The following is a 21,120-nucleotide window of genomic DNA, read 5'->3' on the forward strand; positions in this document are numbered from 1 at the left end:
ATTTTCAACCTTTCTAAACTCAGTTGGAGAACTGAAAAATTGTTCCATTTTCTCGGTGAATTCTTTTAAAGTAACACGCATTTTGACATTAAACACAATCTATAAATTATTAATTATGTTAATAGCATCAGAAATATGAAACTGCGACCTTACTTTAATGGGTAAATATCATAGATAAAATAACTAATGAAATAAAACTAATTAAAATCATTATCTAAAAGAAAACTAACTTATGTTTAGTAGAGACTATCTAAGAAAAAAATACAATTATAAAATGGTGTTTACAATAAAGAAGTTTGCTTAATATTTAACACCTAAAAAAACTAAAGTTTACCCAAATTCAATACTATCTGTGACTTGACTAAAAAATAAAAGTAAAAAAAAAATCAAATTTTCATTCAATAATATGTTTAAAACCTTTACATTATTTTTAGTTCAGGCAGTTTTTAAACTATTAAATTAAAAAAAATTACACAAGTATTTTTTTAAAACTATTTAAGTCTAAAAACTTAAAATTTTCTCAAATTAAGAAAATTCTGTGACCTTACTTCACATTTAAAAATTAAAACTGAAAATTTAATAGTTGTGCATAAAACCTTTATATCATTTTTAGTTCTAAACTGTTGTGTTATTTTTGAAAAGTTTATGCATTCTACTATGCTTGATATAAAATTATAAAAGAATGTAAAACTAATTTCAATTAATTATATCTTTTTATCTTACTATAAACAAAAAGAAAACAAACTTTTATTACTCTGTAAAAGGATATCAAATATTATTTTAATTATTTATAAATTCAGTGTAAATCTTCGAGCCTAAATCCATGTTTATCCGAGCGTTTAAGAGAAAGCTAGAAAGGTAATGTGTTATACTCATGCAAGTTAACATAATGAGAAAATAAAATGCAGACAAGATATTACTGATGTAATTTTGCAAAAGTTTAAAACGCTGCTTTACAAACCAGCCTTAGAAAGTATTGAGAGAATCTAGCCACAGCCTGCTGCAGTAAACATGTTATTCATGTTAATAGACACTTTGAATATTAAATTGTGAAATTTAAAGTAAAGTTTTAACAATGTTACTATTTATGTTTACTGTTAAATAAGTCCTAAGTATTTGAATGTTAATTTATTTTATACATACTTAAGTATATTGCTGTTAGAATGATTACTAAGTAAAGTTTAGTAAAATGAACGTGTTTTTATACGGAATTTACAACAATTTTGATGACTTATTTGGTCAAATCATATTTTTAAAACCGAACATGTTAGAAATGAGATAATTAATTTTAACCAAGTGAAAACATAAGAGGTAAATTTCAGGCGGTCATAACTTCAAAAATATTTAAGCTAGATGCATAAAATTGAAGCGGTCTAAAGATATACCCCTTAATTACATATTTGCAAAGTTTCAGTTATTTATATTGAGAAATGAGTCAATGAGATTTGTACTGGTACTACGTTGTTTTGTTTTTAATAAAATGAACGTGTTTTTATACGGAATTTACAACAATTTTGCTGACTTATTTGGTCAAATCATATTTTTAAAACCGAACATGTTAGAAATAAGATAATTAATTTCAACCAAGTCAAAACGTAAGAGAACATATTGGCAAAGTTTAATATGTTTTTATTGACAATCAAATGAGTTAGAGGTCCAGCAGTACTAAGTTGTCTTTTTAAAAGTCAACCGACTGTGTTTATTTAAGGTAAATTTCAGGCGGTCATAACTTCAAAAATATTTAAGCTAGATGCATAAAATTGAAGCGGTCTAAAGATATACCCCTTAATTACATATTTGCAAAGTTTCAGTTATTTATATTGAGAAATGAGTCAGTGAGATTTGTACTGGTACTACGTTGTTTTGTTTTTAATAAAATGAACGTGTTTTTATACGGAATTTACAACAATTTTGCTGACTTATTTGGTCAAATCATATTTTTAAAACCGAACATGTTAGAAATGAGATAATTAATTTCAACCAAGTGAAAACATAAGAGAACATATTGGCAAAGTTTAATATGTTTTTATTGACAATCAAATGAGTTAGAGGTCCAGCAGTACTAAGTTGTCTTTTTAAAAGTTAACCGACTGTGTTTATTTAAGGTAAATTTTAGGCGGTCATAACTTCAAAAATATTTAAGCTAGATGCATAAAATTGAAGCGGTCTCAAGATTTACCCCTTAATTACATATTTGCAAAGTTTCAGTTATTTATATTGAGAAATGAGTCAGTGAGATTTGTACTGGTACTACGTTGTTTTGTTTTTAATAAAATGAACGTGTTTTTATACGGAATTTACAACAATTTTGCTGACTTATTTGGTCAAATCATATTTTTAAAACCGAACATGTTAGAAATGAGATAATTAATTTCAACCAAGTGAAAACATAAGAGAACATATTGGCAAAGTTTAATATGTTTTTATTGACAATCAAATGAGTTAGAGGTCCAGCAGTACTAAGTTGTCTTTTTAAAAGTCAACCGACTGTGTTTATTTAAGGTAAATTTCAGGCGGTCATAACTTCAAAAATATTTAAGCTAGATGCATAAAATTGAAGCGGTCTAAAGATTTACCCCTTAATTACATTTTTGCAAAGTTTCAGTTATTTATATTGAGAAATGAGTCAGTGAGATTTGTACTGGTACTACGTTGTTTTGTTTTTAATAAAATGAACGTGTTTTTATACGGAATTTACAACAATTTTGCTGACTTATTTGGTCAAATCATATTTTTAAAACCGAACATGTTAGAAATGAGATAATTAATTTCAACCAAGTGAAAACATAAGAGAACATATTGGCAAAGTTTAATATGTTTTTATTGACAATCAAATGAGTTAGAGGTCCAGCAGTACTAAGTTGTCTTTTTAAAAGTCAACCGACTGTGTTTATTTAAGGTAAATTTCAGGCGGTCATAACTTCAAAAATATTTAAGCTAGATGCATAAAATTGAAGCGGTCTAAAGATTTACCCCTTAATTACATTTTTGCAAAGTTTCAGTTATTTATATTGAGAAATGAGTCAGTGAGATTTGTACTGGTACTACGTTGTTTTGTTTTTAATAAAATGAACGTGTTTTTATACGGAATTTACAACAATTTTGCTGACTTATTTGGTCAAATCATATTTTTAAAACCGAACATGTTAGAAATGAGATAATTAATTTCAACCAAGTGAAAACATAAGAGAACATATTGGCAAAGTTTAATATGTTTTTATTGACAATCAAATGAGTTAGAGGTCCAGCAGTACTAAGTTGTCTTTTTAAAAGTCAACCGACTGTGTTTATTTAAGGTAAATTTCAGGCGGTCATAACTTCAAAAATATTTAAGCTAGATGCATAAAATTGAAGCGGTCTAAAGATATAACCCTTAATTACATATTTGCAAAGTTTCAGTTATTTATATTGAGAAATGAGTCAGTCAGATTTGTACTGGTACTACATTGTTTTGTTTTTAATAGAAAGAACGTGTTTTTACACGGAATTTACAAACAATTTTGCTGACTTATTTGGTCAAATCATATTTTTAAAACCGAACATGTTAGAAATGAGATAATTAATTTCAACCAAGTGAAAACATAAGAGAACATATTGGCAAAGTTTAATATGTTTTTATTGACAATCAAATGAGTTAGAGGTCCAGCAGTACTAAGTTGTCTTTTTAAAAGTCAACCGACTGTGTTTATTTAAGGTAAATTTCAGGCGGTCATAACTTCAAAAATATTTAAGCTAGATGCATAAAATTGAAGCGGTCTAAAGATATAACCCTTAATTACATATTTGCAAAGTTTCAGTTATTTATATTGAGAAATGAGTCAGTCAGATTTGTACTGGTACTACATTGTTTTGTTTTTAATAGAAAGAACGTGTTTTTACACGGAATTTACAAACAATTTTGCTGACTTATTTGGTCAAATCATATTTTTAAAACCGAACATGTTAGAAATGAGATAATTAATTTCAACCAAGTGAAAACATAAGAGAACATATTGGCAAAGTTTAATATGTTTTTATTGACAATCAAATGAGTTAGAGGTCCAGCAGTACTAAGTTGTCTTTTTAAAAGTTAACCGACTGTGTTTATTTAAGGTAAATTTCAGGCGGTCATAACTTCAAAAATATTTAAGCTAGATGCATAAAATTGAAGCGGTCTCAAGATTTACCCCTTATTACATATTCGCAAAGTTTCAGTTATTTATATTGAGAAATGAGTCAGTGAGATTTGTACTGGTACTAGACTGTTTATTACAACCAAATGAATGTTTTTTGATGATAAGTTTCAAACGGTCGATTAGTAAATGATACACGTTACGTTTTTAAACATAACTTCTATACATTACACGAATAATTTTTATTATGTAGATATATATAGTTTTATAATTAAATGGCATAAAATTTTAATATGATTATATTTTCTTTTATCTGTTAATAAACTTTTAGATTGATATAAATTGGTTTATTACCTAAACTTATAAAAGAATGGTTTTAAACTTTTATATCATTAACATAATTTTTTATAACTATTGTTATTTTAGTTTTAATTTTTATTTTATTTTTAATAACTATTCTTAAACTTGTTACTATTTTATTAAAATATTTTTCAAGTTTTTATAAAACTTATGTTTCAATATTTTCTATTGATTTTTTTTTCTTTTCTAAAGGTGTATTCAAATTTATTTATTTGTTTTTTTTTTTTATTCTCATTTTTAATTTTTTTTTTGTAATTTTTTCTAATAAAATATCTTTTGCTGGTTATCTAAATTTTATTTTGTTTACTTTTTTATTAACGTGAAAATCGTAATATTTATTTTAACTTTAACCTTTAGTAACCTTTTAGTAAGCCAATCACAGAACACTTTAAAAATGTTGTCTAGAAAATTGTTTTCAACAAAAATGTGATCTCGAAAAATGTGATCCAAAAAGACGCTAATGTAATGATACAGGTTTGCCATTAAGTCTGGAATTTTATAATTTAATCAAAAAGCCTGGAATTTGATAATTTAGGCAAAATACCAGGAATTTTTGACAAATTTAAATAAAAATGAATATTTTTTTAAGGGTATAATTTTTTTAAATATTACAGTAATTTTTTGTTTGTGTCCTTTATAATTTTATTTATAATAAAATAACATTTAAAGCAGCATTGCAGTATCTGTTAAATATTTTTTTTATCATTTTAGAGAACTTTTTACCTTTAATTTAATTTTATACTAAAAGCTGGGTTCAGGGTTGCTATACACTCAGAGAAACTCAATTAATTTTGAAATTCTGAAAAATCTCAGGGAAACTTACGGTATTTAGGTTTTTTTTTTACTCAGGATGACTCATGGCAGTTTTGATTTTTTATAAAAATTAGGATGGTTTTTAGATTTTTTAGAAATCTGAGGTCATATTTTTTTCTATATCTAGAAAGAGATTTAGTTGATTCAGTAGCAATATTTTTCATTTTTTTTACCCATTTTTGCTGAAAAACATAGTTTTTTTGATTTTAAAATGCTTTTTGAAAAGCTTTTAGCCCTGCATCTTCCTCTTCACTATTCTTGGAAATAACATTGTGGTTTTTGTATAAATCTAAAAAATAATATATATCATGATTTGAGTTTATATTAAACAGAAAAATTTTAGAAATATAGTGTTTAATTATGCAACAAAAATTTAGTTTATACTTTATTAATAATTTTAGTAAGTTATGTATTTTAGTGAAATTATATTGTTTTATACGTCCTAAATTCATATAAAAAGATGTTTCTTTTAATTTTTGAATACTTGTTTACAGTAAACAAAACAGCTTTGACTAATGTTGTCTAACCTTCAAAAACAGTGTTTCTCATAAGTTTAGTGAACATATAATGCAGAAGCATACATATACAATCTTCCCTTTAACAGGGTTGCCTAAAAACCTGGAATTTGACAGTTTAGGCTAAATAAACTTAAAAAAACCTCGAAATTTGAACAAAAGTTACTAAAAAACATGGTAATTCGAACTAAAATAACTAAAAAACCTAGAGTTTTAAACAACTTTTACATGATAGGTAATAAAAATTAAATTTGACGTAAAAAAACAATTGTATAAATATTTTTTTATCAACATAATTTTTTTTACCAAAAAAATTAGAGAAGGTTTAAAAAATATATTCAATAGTTTTATTCTATTTAACACAGTTTCGTAACTAAATCTTAATTTTAAACTAAAAATAGACTATAAAACGTGTAGTTTTAAAAATCTAGAAGAATTTTAGAAAACCTAGAAAAAACTTGCCAAAAGCGTTTGAAAAAAAAAGTGTTAAAAAAAACTCAGAGTGACTCCGCAGATTTTTTGACTCAAAGAGTGGCAACCCTTAGTACCACACGTTTAGGATAACTTAAGATGTTTTCAATCTTTTTTAAATCTCAGGAAAACTCAGGGTACTATAACTTTTTCTGAAACTCAGACAAGAAATAATTTTAGAATGAACTTTAGCTGATCCAGTTTCAAAATTTTGTTATTTTATTTAACTAATTTTGTTATAGGACTTAACTTTTTATTGAATTTAAAATATTTATTTAAAACTTTTAGCTTTGCTGAAATCTCTTCACTACTCTTACAATTAACACTTCAGCTTTTAAATCTGAAATATTTATGACAAATATCGAATTTTCATCATGATTTAAATTTATGTTGAACAAAAACTGCATTGCAGAGTTTCCAAAAAACCTGAAATTTGTGGAATTTTGAAAAAAACTTGAAATTTTGTACAAAAGTTGTAAGAAAAACCTTGATTTTTTTTCTAACTTGAGTTTTGTAACAACTTTGATCTAATAAAAGTTATAAATTTTATCATTTATAGACTTTAAAAAAGTGTAAACAAGTTTTTAATTATTAATTGATTGAATAAAGTTTAAATTATAGCTTTAATTTATGAAAATACTTTTTTAATTGCATTCCAATTTATTGAATATCATGTAAAGTCCGTCAACAATAACCTATTTCTGACTTATGCAATTTTATAGAGTTTAGATTAAGAGTAAAGTAAAAGAGCAATAAAAATAACAAGCAGAGCAAAATTGTTCTATTAAATTATAACTATTCATACTTTATAAAATTTCTTCTAGTAGTCATGCACTTAGTTCTTGTTTTAATTTTCATTGAACTTTATATTACTTGTTGCAAATATAAAAATATTATTTAATTAGACATTTTGATAAATAATAATAAAAATAAACAAATAAAATTAGCAAACAAATTCAACTAGATTATATAGCTATTTATGTTATATATAACATAACTGCTTTTGAGTGATCATATATGAAGAACTTTGGAGAAATTGATTCAAAATAACAGTACAAATGGCAAAAGTAAATAACAAAAATAATATAATAGTAATACTGTATTGTTCAAGTAATTTGAATCTATCAAAAAACAGCCTTTTTACTTCATGTTTAACTTACTACTAAAAGTTGTCTAAAAAATATGTGCTTTCAAAAACCTGGAAATTTTTTTTTTAATCTCGAAAAAAATTGTTAAAAATATTTTGGCACCCTGACATGCATATGTCAGATAATATTGTTTATTTTATTCATAAATTTTTATTCAATAGGTTTGAAGAAAAATAGATTCTTAATCATTTATAGTTTTATATTTTTTTTTCTTAAGTTAAACTCTTTATCTTATTTTACAGTTAAGGGAATAGGAATGTCCACCTTGTATTTTAAAGGTGAACTTATTTTTTATAGTTTGGTTTTACCTCAGCTATCAAAAATTTTTGACTAATTAAAAAAGTTCAAACTAACTTTTGAGACTTAAGCAACAAAGTTGGTGAGCTAAATAGGTTCCTAAAGGGAGGCACAATCCATAAATACAAAAAAAAGACTATATATCTGTAAGTCTATTTTCTCCTTCACTTTTGACCAGTTTCCTTCAAATTTTTACAATTATTCTGTTTGTATATTTAAAAGATGACAACAGTCAAAGTTTTTTAAAGTATGTAAGGAATGTTTCCTGAAAATTTGACATTCTTTTGATTAAAAAATATAGAAGAAGATACACTTAAAGTAAATTTTTAAATTTCAGAGAAAATTGACAATAAAAATATTGCAGTCCATACGTTTGTAGAGGAAACTTAATACAAAAACGTTTATTTCTCAAAAATATTTACAAGTCAAATAATTACAAATTGAAATATTTATAATTTTTACTTTTAGCTTGTATAAACACCAATATTAATTATGTACAAAAAAATATACTGGCTTAAGTTATAGAAAAAATACAGTTTTGTAAAGCATAAAGTTTCTCAAATTTTATTTAAATTTAAATTTTTAATTATATTTATTTTTGTAAAATGTTTCTGATACAACCTATAGACTGCAACATTTTTATAAACTGAAACTTGATAATTAACTAAAAGCTTTTCCTTTTTTTTTGTTTTTATAGCTAAAGCTCTTCAACTATCAGGAATAGTTTCTTGCAATGTTTTAAAAATTATTAGAACTTTTTTCTTAACTATAGAATAAATAGTTCAAGTAAAAAATAAAATTTTTGTTTTTAATAAAGAAAAAAATTTAATTAAAAAAGTAGAAATTTTGTAAACTTAAGTAAATTAAAATATTTTCAAAATTATTTCTTAAAACCTGTAGGCTGAGGTAGTGAAGTAATCTTTTTTGCCTTCTATAAAGAGCCTAAGAAAGTCTTGATATTTGATTTTTTATAAAGTTTAATAAGCTATAAAGAGTAGCTGGTATTTCAATACTGTAGTTTAGTTGTCTTTACAGTGAGCAACCGTGCACATTAGTAGGTACAATTTTTTGGGTGCAGAAATCTTGTGTAAAAAAGTTCATTTAGAAACTTATATTAGAAATATCTGGGTGTTTAGATTTACACTACTAGATACTATGAGTAAACTTAGCAAAAAGTTACTACACTTTTGAGAAGCTCAAAATTTGTTTATTCTAGTTGAGTGTGCACAGATTTCTAACTTTAAGACTACTGATGTACGTAATAAAACTGTAATAAAGTGATTTAGAAGCCTTTTATAGTAAACTCTCTTCATTGAATCTTACACAAGTGTAGGTTATTCTACAACATGGATCTTTTATATCAAAATTAAAACTGATATATATTTGACCATGCAAATATGTTATAGTTTTTTGTTATTTAATGGTGTCAGACTATCTTAAGTTAAATTTTCGGTATAAATTTTAAAATTAATTCCTTTTATGTTTTGACATTACTTATAAATATTATTTAGATTTGTTAAATCTTGTATAATAGTTCAATATTTTGGACAGTCTACGTATATATACTAAAAGTAGCTGAAGGAATTAAAATCATTTTAAATTTTTGTTCATATAGGTTTGTACTAATTAAAATATTCAAAAACTAAGTTCATAAAAATTAATTATTGTTGACACTGTGCTAATTAAAACCTTTTTTTTTATGAATTCATACATGCAGTATTCTAGGTTAAATTTTTAAAAGAGCTTTGTTATTTGATTTCTTAATTATTTTTTTTCTGATTGTTGCTTTATATTAATACTTTTTTAGCTCAATATTTATTATTTTATAATAGCAACAGATTTAATTTTTAATTATTTACAGAAACAATTCACAATATAAAATGATAGATAAAAATTTTTCTGTTTCGGACTGTGATGCAATTGGTTTTGACATGGACCATACTTTATGCAGGTACCACTTTATATTTGTGTGGTTAATTAGTTAAGTGTTCTTCTGATCACACAGGGTTACCAAAAAACCTTAAAACCTGGAAGAACCTGGAATTTGACAACTTAGGCTAAAAAACCTGGAATTTGAGAAATTTAAACATATTAAGTAGTAAACTTCAATTTGACTCAAAAAATCTATCATATAAAAAAAAGTTTTTGTCATCATCAAAAAAAAAATATTAAAAAACACATTCAAAGTAACTTTACAGTATCTTTTCAATGTTTTTTGTACTGTTTAACACAATTTCTTACATTAAACTTAACTTTAAATAAAAAATACACCCAAATATAAATACTTTTTAAAAACTGGAGAAATTTTGAAAACCTGTAAAAAACTTTCCAAAAACACTTGGCAACCCTGGATTAGAGTAGGCAGCAGACTACTAAGTTTACAACAAATGCTGTATTATAAAAAAACTTATGGCACCAATGCTAAGTAACTAAGAAAATTGAAAACTTGAGAAATCAAAGTTCAACTACATTAAACAAGCCACCTACTACTTAGGTACAACGTCCCGGTCCTGGGCAAGCTCATGTCTGAGCAGATGGTGGAAATCCTCATTGAAAAGTACAAGTACCCTGCCGACTTCCCTGATCTCATCAGGTCTTTTGATGACGTAGTTTGCGCGGGAGGCCTCATCAGTGACGTCACAACCGGCTCTTTTCTCAAGGTGGACGTCGATGGCGTTATTGAGAAGATGTTTCAAAATAAAAGGTATAAATTTAGTTTTGTCCTAAATATTTTAAATAAATATTTGTTTACTTTTTTTTGTGTTCTTGTTTATAATTCAATTTAAAATACTTTTACTTTCAGTTTTCTACATATTTTGACTATTTATTATAATTTGTGTCCTTTTTACTCTTCATCATCTTGTTTACAAACATATATATTATTGTTTGTAGGGTTTTAAAATTTTGTGTTTCAGTTTAAGTATTACATTGTACACAATATTAATTATAAACTCATTTTAAGTAGACATTGTGAAATAAAATATATTGTTAACTTAAAATAATGTTTATAATTTTTATTTATATTTTCTTACTTTTAATTCAATTCCTTTATTTTTATTATAAACACTGTTACATTGACTCTGGTAATTTTTTGCGGTGTGTTTATTTGTATTTTAAGTGTTATGTTTTTTTTAGCTAAATGTTCTAACCACCAAACTTTTTGTTTTTGTTAGTTCTGTTTTCTCAGTAAATAGTATTGTACATAATCATCATGTTTATATTTTATTGGTGTGAGTCTTCACTTCTACTTTTATCTTTATAGTTATATTTTATTTCTAATCGGCCTTTCGTTTTAACTTAATGTTGCTCTTAGTTTCTTAAAATGTTAAAGCATAAGTTTTTGTTTAAAAGTTTAACTTTGTATCCTTTAAATTTAAATTTCAATGTCTTTGTATAAGTATTTTTACCTCAACTTTTGTTTTTGTGTTCTTATTGTTGTGTCTGTGACCTTATTTTCACACCCTTACCTGAACGGGTGGGTGTCAGAATGACACAGCGACAAAATGACACGGTGCGTCACTTCGACACGGAGAGTCACTTTGGCATGGCGACAAACTGACACGGTGCGTCACTTTGGCACGGCGACAAAATGACACGGTGCGTCACTTTGGCACAGCGACAAAATGACACGGTGCGTCACTTTGGCACAGCAACAAAATGACACGGTGCGTCACTTTAGCATGGATTAACAAACTTATAAGCAAAACTAAACTTCTTCAGTAATATAACTTTTAATGGAAAATTTTGATAGTAATTAGTTAAACAAAAGATTTATTATATTTTTTCCAAACTATAGTACCTTGATACATTTGAAACTATATATGATACATTGCTTTAAAGTTTAAGTCATAGTATATATTCTTAAGTTTAATTTTTTTACGTTTCACGACTTTTCATATTTATGTAATGAATTAAACTTAGTCTTTTTTGTTAAACGTTTGAAATACGGAGTTATTTCGTAGTAAGAATAAGTCATGCGTGTTTTAATTCTAGTTTTTAAAAATACAGATGCTTTTGTAGCAACTAGCCATTTATATCAAATATGTATATATATTTATATTCAACAAAAGTTGATAAGTTAGGATGTTTACTTAAAACTCTGTATTGAAAATGTATAATAAACTTGTCTAAAAGCAAATAATTAAAATAAACGGTCCTGGAGCCTAAATTTATGAAAAAGTTAAAAATAGTATTATGAACCGTTGAGAAAAAATTAAGAGTCTGATGCAACCATTCATGCGCATTTATATATTTATCACTTTAAAAAAATTAATCACTAGAGGTTATACATACAATATTGCTGCTGCAGCCTTCTAATTAAAGCTGCAGCCATTCTATCAAAGTTAGTACTATAAGTTTTTTTTTTTTTACAAAACTTTGTAGCCTAAAATATAAAGAACTAAACTTAGAGTATGACATATGTTATAGTATTTTATTGCATATCAGGAATTAAATAGCATTTATATTTTAAACAAAATCAGTAAAAAAATATCATAATAATACGATAAAAGCAGATTTTAATTTGCTTGTAAAACATTTCTGCTACTTTATATTCTTGAGTTTTATTACAAAGTTTTTAAAAACTCGGTTTTGTCTTAACTTTGTTATGAAAATAATATTTAATTTTCTATTTTTATTCTTGCGAATAAAAAAATGAGTTTTTTGTAAAAATAAATACATTTTTTAGGATTTCTAAAAACTTGTTTATTAATTAGGATTTATTTTCTTTCTGATGAAAAAGTAAAAAAAAGGAAATTTTATTTGCTTTTGAAATTAAATTAAACAACATTTTGAAAGTATGGGGCATTTGGCAGTAATTGGTGAAAGCGATGTGCTATTTACCTAATTATCATAGGCAACCCATTGTGTCCAATATCTGTATTGAGATATTGGAGACTGCGAGTTGCCTGAGCTATAAAAACGCAGCGAGAAAATAATTTAGATAATTACTAATTAAATTTTTAACGAGTTTAAAATCTTGACAATATTAATTGCGATAATGTTTTATTTTGCGAAGTTTTACATTTATAATAGTAAGAAAAATTGTATTTCGTTAATGCAAATCTGCAATTGTATTAAAGTGTGTAGTAGTGGTTTATTGAGTTTTATTTAAAGAGATGCTTGATATAGGGAATCTTTTGCTAAAAAAAACTAATTTATTTGCGATAATTTGTACTTATACTTTTATCTATGCATTTTTAGTGCTTAGGTGCACAATTTTATTTGCAAAAGAGCATTATATTTCTACTTCTAAATGCACGATATATGTTGCAACTAGCATAAGTCGCATAGAGGCGCAAAATTTCGATCTTTTAGAGCAAATGCACAATGATTTTTTGAAGATGTTGCTACTAACGTAAATCGTCAGGGAACGCAGTATTTTAGTTCAAAATTGCAACCTATTAAGTCGCCAAAAGAGCGCAAGTATTAATTTTTATAAGCATAAAAACGTAGAATAAGAACCGCATTAGAATTTAGAATTACAACAGCAGAAAAGTTGTTTTTGGTAACGTCTGAGTTTTAGTTTATATAACAAATTTTTTTCTGTTTTTACATCAACTAGTTTATTGTTTTGATGTGCTGAATGATTGATCTAAAATGTAGATTGTATTTTTTAAATCAGAATGATGCTGAAGTTTAAAAAATATGTTTATATGAGTTTTTTTCTTTCTAGTCGTAAAATGGCAAGTCATTTTCTAATTCTTATACTTGTTTCAAGTTCTAGTACTAAACTGTGTTTAAGTTTTTCCATTCGAAACAAATCAAAAATAAATTTCCTTTAATTTTGGCAGTCGTATTTTATTAAAAAAGTTGCTGCTTTCGCATCTTTGTGAACGTTGTTTGATACAAACAACTATTTGTCGTTTATTAAGCACCGTGTTTAAGCACTTTATTTATTGTTTCACTTTATTTTATGAAGTCACAATCAAAAATTACTGCGGTCTTTGTTTTTAAAGTTAATCAATGTGATTGTTGCTAATTCTACAAAACCGGTTAGAAGACAGGAAACCGAAAAGTTTCCTGGAAAAATAAGATCGTTGTCCATACCAATGAAGATTGAAGTTTCACAACAAATCGTTCCCTCCCTTATTAACCACCGTGTCATTTTGTCGCTGTGCCAAAGTTACTCACCGTGTCATTTTGTCGCTGTGCCAAAGTGACCCTCCGTGCCAAAGTGACGCACCGTGTCATTTTGTCGCTGTGCCAAAGTGACCCTCCGTGCCAAAGTAACGCACCGTGTCATTTTGTCGCCGTGCCAAAGTGACGCACCGTGTCATTTTGTCGCTGTGCCAAATTGACGCACCGTGTCATTTTGTCGCCGTGTTAAAGTGACCCTCCATGTCGAAGTGACGCACCGTGCCAGAGTGACGCACCGTGTCATTTTGTCGCTGTGCCAAAGTGACGCACCGTGTCATTTTGTCGCCGTGCCAAAGTGACCCTCCGTGCCAAGGTGACGCACCGTGCCAAGATGACGCACCGTGGCATTTTGTCGCTGTGCCAAAGTGATGCACCATGTCTATTTGACGACCGTGTCATTTTGTCGCTTTGTCATTCTGACCCGCTCCCTACCTGAACAGGATTATTACCACAAACAGTATCAAACAGGAAACCTATCAAAAATTCTTTTGTATCAATCTGTTTCTAATATTCTACCTTTATAGCTATTTTTTAAATTAATTTAATTTAAAACTCAAACAGCTTTCTGAGTCGCGAGGAAATTGAAGCACACTATAAGGGCTCAGTATGGCCGCACCACGACAAGTTCAAGAAAGGTGAGCTGAGACAGAATGGCGTTTACTGGTTCATGGAGGACAACTTCAGCGCGGGAATCATGAGCACTCTCGCCGCCATTCTGTCCCACGAAGCTGACTGCTACACTGAAAAAACCGGGAAAGTTCCAGGTTTGTTAGTTATTTTATATTTTACGATTGCAAGTTTTTTTTGTTTTGTGAGTAATCAACTTTTACTTTAGCCGCTTTTTAATGCTTTAATAACTAGAAAAGACCAGGAAATAAATACGAACTATGTCTAAACTAATGATATTTAATAGTAAAACTTATTTTTATATTAAAACAAATGCATTTATGTTGGTAACGTCTTATTGGTTATATATTTAGAAAACAAAACAATAAGAAGATTTTATTGTCTACAGTTTTCCCTTATTTCCACTTTCTGCTTAATATATTCAGTTTTATTTGTGTAGTTTTACTATCAGTTTAAACTTGTCTTGTTTTTAATTTTTACCCCTAACATTAACTGTATTAGTCTAAATCGGTACTAGTTGGGTTTTTTCTCATTTAAAAACTTAGTTTACTTAAAAAAGTTAAAGCTATTTACTTGTTCATAACCTACAACTAGTTTACGTCCTTTTTATTTGCCTATGTAATGTTTGTTTAGTTTTAGGTGTAAAAGTATTGACCTAGATGAATTTAATTGTCCTTTGAACACGTTTAATCATTCTTTTATTAAAAAATACTGAAGGAAAATTAAGATTAAAACAGTCTAGTTAAACTTGTACTAATGAAGAACAGTCTGTTGCTGATAAACCTGTTTTGCTTTTCTTTATTTCAAACATTCCCACAGGACACGATTTGTACCTGAAGGCGTTCGTGATCTTCAACGACCTGGTGGGCCTGCTGTGGGACCCGCAACGTTTCGGTGAAGGGAATTCTACCTATTTCGAGCACATGAAGGCCAACATTAGGGATGTGATGCATCCAGTTACCCAGGATGTCAAGGACTGGTTGGTGGATATGAGAAAAAGCGGAAAGGTGTGGATTCTACATACTTTGAATATTTATTGACTAAAAAACGTATTGGATATTAAATCTTGTAATTAGATTTTATAAAAAGAATATTGTTGTTTTTAAGGTAAAAAATTAGTTTTTGAAAATTTGATTTAATAAGTTAAGTCTTCTTATACTTATATTGCTAATTAAAAATAATATTTTTTTTTTAATATTTGTGTCTTGATTTATTTGTAACTTTATAGTTTGTGCTTAATTCACATTGAATTTTTAACTTTTCTGCTATTATCACTTTTAACTTAATGTTTTTTTGTAAACTTCACCTATGGTAAATCAAGTTTTTTTTTGTTTTACAGAGTTGCAACTATATATTACTGATGGTATTAACAACATGGTATCAATTGAATTGTTTCTAACTATAGATTTTTTGCACAGTTCGTATTTTTGATGACGTCATCTCAGTGCGATTATACTGATTTGGTGATGACGTCATGTTTTGATGTTGAATGGAGAAAGTATTTCGATCTTTCCATCTCGCTCGCCAGAAAGCCCAAGTTTTACAATGAAAATAAAGAATTCACACCCGTAGACATAAACAGGTGAAAAATTTGTATTTGTTATTCATACGTTGCTTTTAAACATGTTGTTCGTGTCGGCTGTGGTCTACTGTTTTAAATTTAATTTTAAGCGCATTCAATCTGATGTAAACATTTTTAGGGATTCGTTACAGTTTTTTTTGTTAGATGAGCTTAATGACAGGTTACTGTCCGATGTTTTGCACATTAAAGATGTCTTATTTAAAAGTTCCTACGTATGCTGTATTTTTTAATATAATGATATATCTGATTTAGAGTTTTCAAGTATGCACAGAAATTGGGTAGTAGTGTACAAATGTTTATTTTACATATTACTACAAAATTTTAAAATTTTGATTAGTATTACTGCACAATTTAGATCTGTTGATGGTCTGATTTGTTATGTTATGTAAATATAGTAACATTTTTCATCGTTTTACTTACTTTAAAAAAATAGTTTTTTAGTCGTACCATCAACAAAAATTTGCAATATATAAAAAAATTTTAAACCAAGTTTTGGGCGGATCTGTTGGTTCACTTACTTGTACGTACGTAACACAAGTTATTCTATGTTTGATTTTTATCTGGATATCAATATGCAGAAAAAAGTATTCGAAATGACAAGTTTCAGAACATTTCCATTCAATGCTTTTTGCACTATAATCGAGTTCTTGAACAGTCTAACATTTTACATCATGACAACAGCAAACTTTTTATTCAAGCTTTTTAAAATTATTATAAGATTTTAACAAAATATTTTACGCTTCAATCTTTATATTTCGTAAAGTACTTGCTAACTTTTATCAAACAAACAGGTCGCCGGTCGCCATGGCAACCGAGGGTTCGACCAATGACATCTCGTTGAACGGTTGGTACGTGGAAGGCAACGGGGAAGCACTGAACCGTTTCATCACCAAGGCAACCGGAAAAACCCACCCCAAAGTGGCCTACTTCGGCGACAGCATCAAAAGCGATATTTTCTTCCCCAAACTCTTGTACGGGTAAGTTGTGCTTTTGTTGTGAAAAGATTTAATATATACATGTATATATAATAATACTACTTATGTGTAACATTTATAGCAGTACAAATATAGTTAATTCAGCTTTCTGGTTTCAGATGGATAAGATCATTAATAGGTTTCAGGATATTATTTAATTAACAGGCTGTTCATATTATTTAATTTTACTAAATGTTTCCTTGGTTTCTTTTTTGAAGTAACAACAGTTTGAAATACAAAACAAGTCTGTACTGGGAGGTCGAATTGATAAATATTGTGATATGAAACTAAAATTTAAATATTTCAGCATTTGAAAGTTCAAAAACATCACGCAAAGTATTTAACAAAGTGGTACGTTAAAAAACCAATTTGTTACATTCAGTTGTAATTTCAATTTTGAAACAGATGGGAAACTGTGTACATAATGGACTCCCTGCGCTCGCACCAAGACGCCGTCCACCAACTGAACAGCAAGGAAAAGCAAATCATGTACTCCCCCAAGTGGGGACCCCTGCTGCACTCTGAATTAACAATGAAGCCCACTCTTTATTCCCACCTGGTGGTTGATAAAAGCTCGGTGGCGGTTAGCTCAGTAGACATGGTGGCTAAAAGCAGTGACCTGGTCAAGTTTCAACAAGGGGGTTTCCCCAAACTTGAAGGTTTTCACCCCCCTGTGTTGAGCAACAGCCTGCTTGTCGCCAAGGAGTTTCTTAAAATTGTTAAGAAGTTGTGAGTTATTTTTTGAAGAATTATTTTTTATTTAAATTTTATCTTATTAGTCAATTTTTTTTATATTTATACTTTTATAATTCATTGTATTATTGCTCATAGGGAAAAAAATTCCAATAGAGGTTCTAAAAAGGTTTCCTAGAAACTTTTAAGAAATATTTATTAAGTTTTGTTAAGTATGTATACTTCATTTACTTTTGTGTTCTTGCATAAATTCTACTATAAATGTATTTACTTTTTATCTAGTTTATTTTAGTTTGTTATAAAAATCTTATTGCTGCATAAATTAATTCTTAATTGTTTAGAAAATTTATTCAATATTTTTTCAGTTATTATTAATTAAAAAATTTTAAATTATAGGTTTTTTTTTTTTAATTTTTTTTCAAACTATGTACATCAGACTTAAAAAATATTACTTTTCATTCTTTTTTTTTAAGTTTTATATGATGTATACTTTTCCACTTTTTTAACATGAAAAAAATAATGATTTGGTTAACTGGGCATAATCAGTTTAACTTCTATACTTCTGTAATTGATATATATAATAGCTTAAGTGTTTTTACATTGATACCAAGTTGTATTTTGCTATAAAGTTTTTTAATAACTTTTTTTTTTTACTTTTTAAGCTAAAAGCTTCATAGCATGTTATAAGTTAATTCAGTCCATGAATTTAATTTATAAAACTAGTTTAAAAGTTTTCAAAAAAACCAAGTTTATCTATTTTTTTTCTTTAAACTTAATTTTGATTGTACTCTATTTAATGCGATAAAATCATTACGCTGTTTTTACTGTGCTAGGTTTCAAATAAAAATTAATTTTTTGTCATCATTATTTATTTGAGAAAAATTTATTAAAAAATAACTGTAACCATAGTTTTAAATTTGTTAAAAATAGATTTTCAAAATAGTTTATAGTTTTGAATATAATACTTATTCCTAATAAGAAGTAAAGATATACATTTTTTATGATAATAGTCAATAAACTCCCCACTTTGGTATACTAACATTTCCCACGAGCGCATAATCACCCACACCTACTTAAGTTAGTAAAAATTTTTAGCGAGTTCTCTTTAAATTATATAAGTTTTTTCTTTAATGCGTACTTTTGTATAAAAAAGTTTAATAATTAAAAAAACTCCTGAACTTACAAGAGAATTAATTTCGTTTTATTTTTATAAATTTTCAAGTGAATTACTTTTTATAAAAGTTTAACCTAAAACAACAAAATAATCAAATTAGCATAACACAACTTGTTATAATCAAGTAGAACTTTTTTTAACACTCAGTTAATCATAAAAAAAATAAATTAAAAAAATACTATGGCATTATAATGTTTTTTCAAAAATAGTAAACTATGCTTTTTCGGACATTTTGTAAATCTCATGCTAGTTATACTTTCTTTTTGTTAAACATCAAATTTTTTTTATTATTCTTTATTACGTAGTAACATTTAAAAGCCTAAACTACATTGAAAAGAAGTTTAAAAATGAATTTTTTTCACATTAATAGCTAAACATTTCATTAATTCTAAAATTTATAATACTTGAAATTTATAAGCCTTCACATACAACAACTTCTTTTGATTGTAATCATCATATGACAATCTTGAAAATGTTGTTAAACTTTGTACTATAAATAAGGCATACTAGTTACAAAAAAAAAAAATAATCAAAGCGTTTCTCTTGTATACAATGATGACTTTTTTTATTTATTTTTTAATGAAGTCAAAAAACGTCCGAGTAATTATGTTTACATGTGAATGTTACAATATGACAAAAAGAGTTTGGTGTAATCAAACACTACAAAATAAAGAGCGTAAATAATACTAATGTGATTAATACTTTCACACAAGAATGAAATTTAACAGGAATATACTTTAAGAATGTATAAATTAAGTTTTAATTACATAGAAAAAATCAAAAAATAATTATAAGTGATAAACATTGTTCGAAAAAAAAAACTTCACAATTAATAATATAATAACAAATAGGTTTAGTTCTGGAACTCCATCTGAAAATTCTTGACTAGAATATCATTGCAATCACACAGTGACTGGATTATATGGCTGTATGTTAAAAATGTAAACTTGCTTCAGATCAACTTGCTTTCTGGCTGACTGATTTTATATCATTTTATATTTAATTGAAATACCAGTGAAAATAAAATTGCATTACAGTCCGACTAAAAACAAATTACTTACAAAATCTTGCATAAATAAGTACATTTTTGTACTTATTTATGCAAGAAATAAAAACTAAACAATTTAAATTAAAGTGTTTATATTATACTTTTACATACATTTTGTAAACGCTAAATGATTGTTGTAATCATTATGCTAAAAAATACAGGAAAATCAAATAAATAAAAAAATTAGCTTTCTACGTATCAAAATATAATAAATTATGTTAGTATAATAAAAGTAATGTATATTTTTTCTTTTCTCAAGTATTTATAGTGCCTTTTATGGTAAACTTATAAAAGCCTTTAACTTAACTCAAATTTCTTTACTTAAAGTGTTAGTGTAAGTTGATTTCTGAACTTATTTTAACCTTCTTGTTTAAAACAGGGTTTTTATAAATCATATTTTTAGTTGACTAACTATCAATAATTTTATAACTAGTGGGACATTAATAGTATCTTTCCCATTTACTTATTAATAATTTTTATTCTCCCTAGTTGTTATTTACAAAAGAAACTATTTTAGTCGTACGTGATGAAAAATGAATACTATCCTTTATAGTGTAAACATGTTTTTACTTTAAATAAAAGTGATGTTCTTTATTGAATATCTGAGTTAGTAAATAATATATCTCAAATAAATTAAGTTTAGCTTATTAACTAGTTATTTTATTAATTTGAGTAAATATACTAAGATGAAACTATATTGTAAATAAGATATTGTTTACTTTTTTACAATTATCATTTATAAACAAAATTAGTAAACTGCTTTCTCTATTAACAGCTGTCATTTCATTTAAATTATTAGGAACAAGTGTAGTTTATACAGTATTGTATCTAATTATTGTATAGCAAAGTTACTCTTCAAATTGAGCGTGCTCATTATACCTACTACTTAAAAATAATTAGGTGTGATTTTTAAAATCATAAAAAACTAAGCGCGCACGATTAATGATTATCAGTTTCTGTATGTTTTATAAATTATGTGCTAATTTACTACCACTTGCTTAATAATTTCTGTGTTTTATTTGGAGTGAAACGCTCATTTCTACTTGTATTCAAACTAAATTCACTTTGTTCGTAATTATTTTTGTTGTTTTATTACAATTTCAACTTAAGTGATGTAGGATTTGAAATATATGCTTAGAAAACTTTTGACTATAGATGACAAAGATTG

The 21,120-nt window shown here is 26.8% G+C and overlaps 1 protein-coding gene across 1 annotated transcript; it reads left to right on the top strand.

Moving 5' to 3' along the window:
- Positions 1-9,596: 9,596 nt before the first annotated feature.
- Positions 9,597-18,162, top strand: LOC145839037 (5'-nucleotidase domain-containing protein 1-like). Its single transcript, XM_082946651.1, has 7 exons — positions 9,597-9,667; positions 10,211-10,420; positions 14,416-14,618; positions 15,301-15,488; positions 15,900-16,063; positions 16,855-17,040; positions 17,443-18,162. Exons 1-7 carry the CDS (start codon positions 9,597-9,599, stop codon positions 17,768-17,770), a joined length of 1,350 nt encoding a protein of 449 aa, XP_082802777.1. The 3' UTR covers positions 17,771-18,162.
- Positions 18,163-21,120: the final 2,958 nt, after the last annotated feature.

The sequence above is a fragment of the Thalia democratica genome, chromosome 6, assembly GCF_965202585.1.
Source record: "Thalia democratica chromosome 6, ktThaDemo2.hap1.1, whole genome shotgun sequence".
NCBI classification, from domain to species: domain Eukaryota; kingdom Metazoa; phylum Chordata; class Thaliacea; order Salpida; family Salpidae; genus Thalia; species Thalia democratica.

What these genes read in the sequence shown, in the direction of transcription:
- LOC145839037 (XM_082946651.1), top strand. Translation starts at nt 9,597, where the DNA reads ATGATAGATAAAAATTTTTCTGTTTCGGACTGTGATGCAATTGGTTTT. An exon ending in AAAAACCGGGAAAGTTCCAG is followed by an intron (nt 14,619 to 15,300) that starts GTTTGTTAGTTA and finishes ACATTCCCACAG; the next exon opens with GACACGATTTGTACCTGAAG. An exon ending in ATATGAGAAAAAGCGGAAAG is followed by an intron (nt 15,489 to 15,899) that starts GTGTGGATTCTA and finishes TTTTTTGCACAG; the next exon opens with TTCGTATTTTTGATGACGTC.